This window comes from Chaetura pelagica, unplaced genomic scaffold (genome assembly GCF_000747805.2).
Source record: "Chaetura pelagica isolate M959 unplaced genomic scaffold, ChaPel_1.0 scaffold775, whole genome shotgun sequence".
NCBI classification, from domain to species: domain Eukaryota; kingdom Metazoa; phylum Chordata; class Aves; order Apodiformes; family Apodidae; genus Chaetura; species Chaetura pelagica.
In genome coordinates, this window is record NW_009953204.1 from 677,720 (window position 1) to 681,228 (window position 3,509).

General features: G+C 55.1%; 1 protein-coding gene across 1 annotated transcript in view; it reads right to left on the reverse strand.

The window, feature by feature from the left end:
• Positions 1-247: 247 nt before the first annotated feature.
• Positions 248-3,509, reverse strand: part of LOC104388556 (chromosome unknown open reading frame, human C11orf53) — a 10,671-nt gene continuing 7,409 nt past the window's right edge. The window contains exons 3-5 of the mRNA XM_009997433.1: positions 2,587-2,629; positions 1,551-1,849; positions 248-643 (exon numbers count right to left, since the gene is read on the reverse strand). Coding sequence (XP_009995735.1) covers positions 248-643; positions 1,551-1,849; positions 2,587-2,629 — 738 coding nt within the window. The remainder of the gene's footprint in view (positions 644-1,550; positions 1,850-2,586; positions 2,630-3,509) is intronic.

Consider the following 3,509-nt stretch of genomic DNA (forward strand, 5'->3'; position numbering starts at 1 on the left):
GGTTCTTGTTTGCAGGAAAGGCTCACAGAGTGCAGATACTTTTTCAGGCTGTGTATTTTACTTGTAGCACAGTGGGTCTGTGAGAAAAGGCTTTCACAAGGCCCCTAGAAGGCACCACAATAAGCTACATGTGGTATATCCAGGTGACTGTGTTTCTAAATACAGCTTTAGGGGAAAAAACCAAAGTGCAAGTAATTAATTTACTTCAGTAATGGTCCGCTTTTCTTTTCCTCCAGCTCTGGGCTCATCAATAAGTTCTCCGACCTTCACAAGTCCCCCAGATGGAACTTCCATCCTCTTTGGCCCAGGCAGAGCCATCCTGAAGAGCTGGTGTCTCCATGGGCTGCTCTGGAGAGAGGTGGCTCATCCTGGAGGTGAACTCGTTTGGCATCAGGGCTGGGAAGGAGCAGGAGGAGCTGGCAGAGAAGCTGGGGGGGTAGTGGACATCTTCCAGAGGGTGCAGAGGGTAGGGGTGAGCTCCAGGGAGGGCAGGGGTCCAGCCTGAGCTGCGGGTTGGGGAAAGCCCCCCGGGCTGATGTGAGGAGAGGCAGCTGGTGCTGGCAGGCAGGGCTTGCAGGGGCTCTGGGCAGGCCCCCTCTGCCTGGCTGAGGCTGTCAGGTGAGGTCTGTTCCCAGGGCTCTCTCTGCGTGGAAGAGCAGAATAGAATCATAGAATAGAATCATCCTGGTTGGAAGGGACCTTGAAGACCATCACGTCCAACTGTAACCGAACCCCCCCCTGCCATGACCTGATTTACCCCTTCAGGGCTTAAATCACATCCCTGAGCTCCACATCTACATTTCTCTTAAACACTTCCAGGGATGGTGACTCCACCAGCCCCCTGGGCAGCCTGTTCCACTGTTACCCTTTGGGTAAAGGAATTCTTCCTAATATCCAGCCTAATCCTCCCCTGGTGCAGCTTCAGGCCATTTCCTCTCCTCTTGTCATGATTCACTTGAGAGAAGAGCCCAACTCCCACCTCCCTACAACCTCCTCTCAGGTACAAGTGGGGAAAGAAGACCAGGAAGACCCTTAAGAAAAAAAGCTTATCCTGGAGGTAATGGAACATCTATTCCCAAGGCCTGTCTGGGGACACTCACAAGGGTTCCTGTTGCTCTGGAGCAGTGTTTGGTGTGAAAGCTGTTGGAGGGGAAGATCCATGCTTGGGCAAGGTCTGGAATGGGCTTGCAGGGGGATGGAGCAGCCCTGACCCTCAGGAGCTCTGCCCTGGGGGTGTGAATGGAGCTGACTCCTGGGAAGTGGCAGGGATCAGGATGGGCAGCTGCCTGGAGCCTGCAAATCATGTTCCTAGAAACTTAAGGAGCTCATTGGGGTAGTTGCTTAGGGGAGCAGGGCAGGTTGTTGATTTCAGAGCTGACCCTCAGCAAGCAGGGACAATTAGATGGAGAGGGGGAGCCAAGAGAAGAAGTTCCCCACCTGCTGTGTGCTCTGCCAGGGCTGCCTCCTGGGACAGCCACAGCTTCCCAACCCAGACCCCCTGAGTTAACCCAGGTTTTGTGCTGCTGAGGGACTCAGAAGCAGGGACTCACCAGCAGGACGTGTGCTGTGTCGTTGGGGAAGGGTGGCAGGAGGGAGGGCACAGAGGAAGGGCTGAAGAAGGAGCTGGTCCCAGCTGTGAGGGAACCAGCAGGGTGATCCCCATACTGCTCGGTGAGATACGGGTCCAGAAGTGCTGGGTAGCCCTGAGGGGCAGAGGAATCACACAAGAAGGGCTTGGAGCCCAGAGGGGACGAGTAGATGTCACTGACAAACTGCTTTGTGGGGTGGAAATCCACCTCAGATGAGAAGGGTCTCCTGAGGCCGTAGTACCCAGCCGTGGTGGGTGAGCCTGTGGTGGTCAGAAAAAAGGGTTGGCTACAGGAAAACCAGGAACAGCAGCTCCTGGGGTGCCCAGAGAGCTCTGGGTACCTCTGCAGGTACAAAGTAGAGCCCTTTGCATTCTAGCTTGGCCCAGGGCAGGAGGAGTCAATCCTGGCTTGGGATGAGTGTCAAGCCTGGTGCTTGTAGCACCTCAGGCTGCCCTGATCCAGCTGAAAACCTCCATCTGCAGCAAACCCACCTGCTCTGGGAAGCCCCAAGCAGGAGGCCAGAAGGTTGGAGCTGGGCTTTTCCAGGCTCTGCTGCTGCAGCCCCTGGGCTCTGGGCTGGAGCTGCAAACCCACCTCCCTCTCCTGTGGCCTCGCTCCCCTCTCCCTGCCCAGGAGCTGAGGGGACAAAACGTGTCAGCTCCTGGTTTTGTACTTTCCCTCCAGCTTGGGGGAAACTGGGAGATGCAGAAGGAAAAGAAGGGGTTCTGTGTGGCTCTATCAAAAGAGGTGGAAGCTGCTCTAACTACTTCTCTTCTCCCCTCTTTGGGGATTTCATACAAGAACTCAGGGCCTTTCCTTTATTGCTGCTGTTCCTGGTTTGAGTCTCTCAGTCCCTTTCCCCTGGAGTTCTCTGAGGGGTGACCCTGATCCTGTGGTTCTTTGCTGTCTCCATGTCCTTTGGAGGAGAAGAGACAGGCTGGGCCAGCTGCCCAGCCTGCACAGCAGGTAGTGATTGATGTGTGGAGGGAAACCTCACCTGGCACTGGGACAAAAGGTGACTGAGAAGTGCTGCTGCTGGCCTGCAAAAGAGACAGAGATGTGTTAAAAAATGACCTCCCAAAGCAGGGCAGCTCTCAGGGCATGTAGTGTGGGAAGGGACTCCAAGAGGGCAGGAAGGCACTGGCCCAGGTTGCCCAGGGAAGCTGTGGCTGCCCCATCCCTGGCAGTGTTGAAGGGCAGGTTGGATGGGGCTTGGAGCAGCCTGGGCTGGTGGGAGGTGTCCCTGCCCATGCAGGGGGTTGGAACTGGATGATCTTTTAAGGTCCCTTCCAACCCAAACCAGTCTGTGATTCTACAAAGGTGTTTGCAGAATTCAGTTGCACTATTTGAGCCTTGGTGCTGTGGGTGTGAGGAGCTTAACTAGAAGACTTCAAGTCTGGGGCCTCTTGAGGTATCAGCAGATGTAGGATATGAGACTTTGAAGGCCACATGTAGGGCTGATAACAGCAGAAATACAAAGATAACTGGCTTCCTCCTGGTGCACTGCAGGGCTCCTCAGGGCAGGCAGGATGCTGAGCAGCCCTTCTGATGGTGGGACACACCAGGTCTCAACGAGCTGGTATCTCAGTCCTTGGCTGCTCAAACAGGCAGATTTTGCTCTGCCTACATTCCATCCCAGCTCTCCTGGGCTGCCTGCCTGCCACATTTGAGGGGTCCCTCCAGCAGAACCAGCAGGCTGTGAGCAGGAGGCAGCTCTTCCCAGCTTCTCTTTGGCTGCTGTAGCAGAACTGATACTAATAATAAATACCCTCTTGCTCTCTAGGTAAGAGAAACTTAGCCCTGAGTGACCCTGCTGCTAATTCCTTAAAAAGCAGAGTGGCAAAGGCAGCTGCTGGAGCAGGGATGAGACAGGGAGCTTCACCAGTCCCATCTCCAGATCCCCCAGCCCCTGGAGCAGGA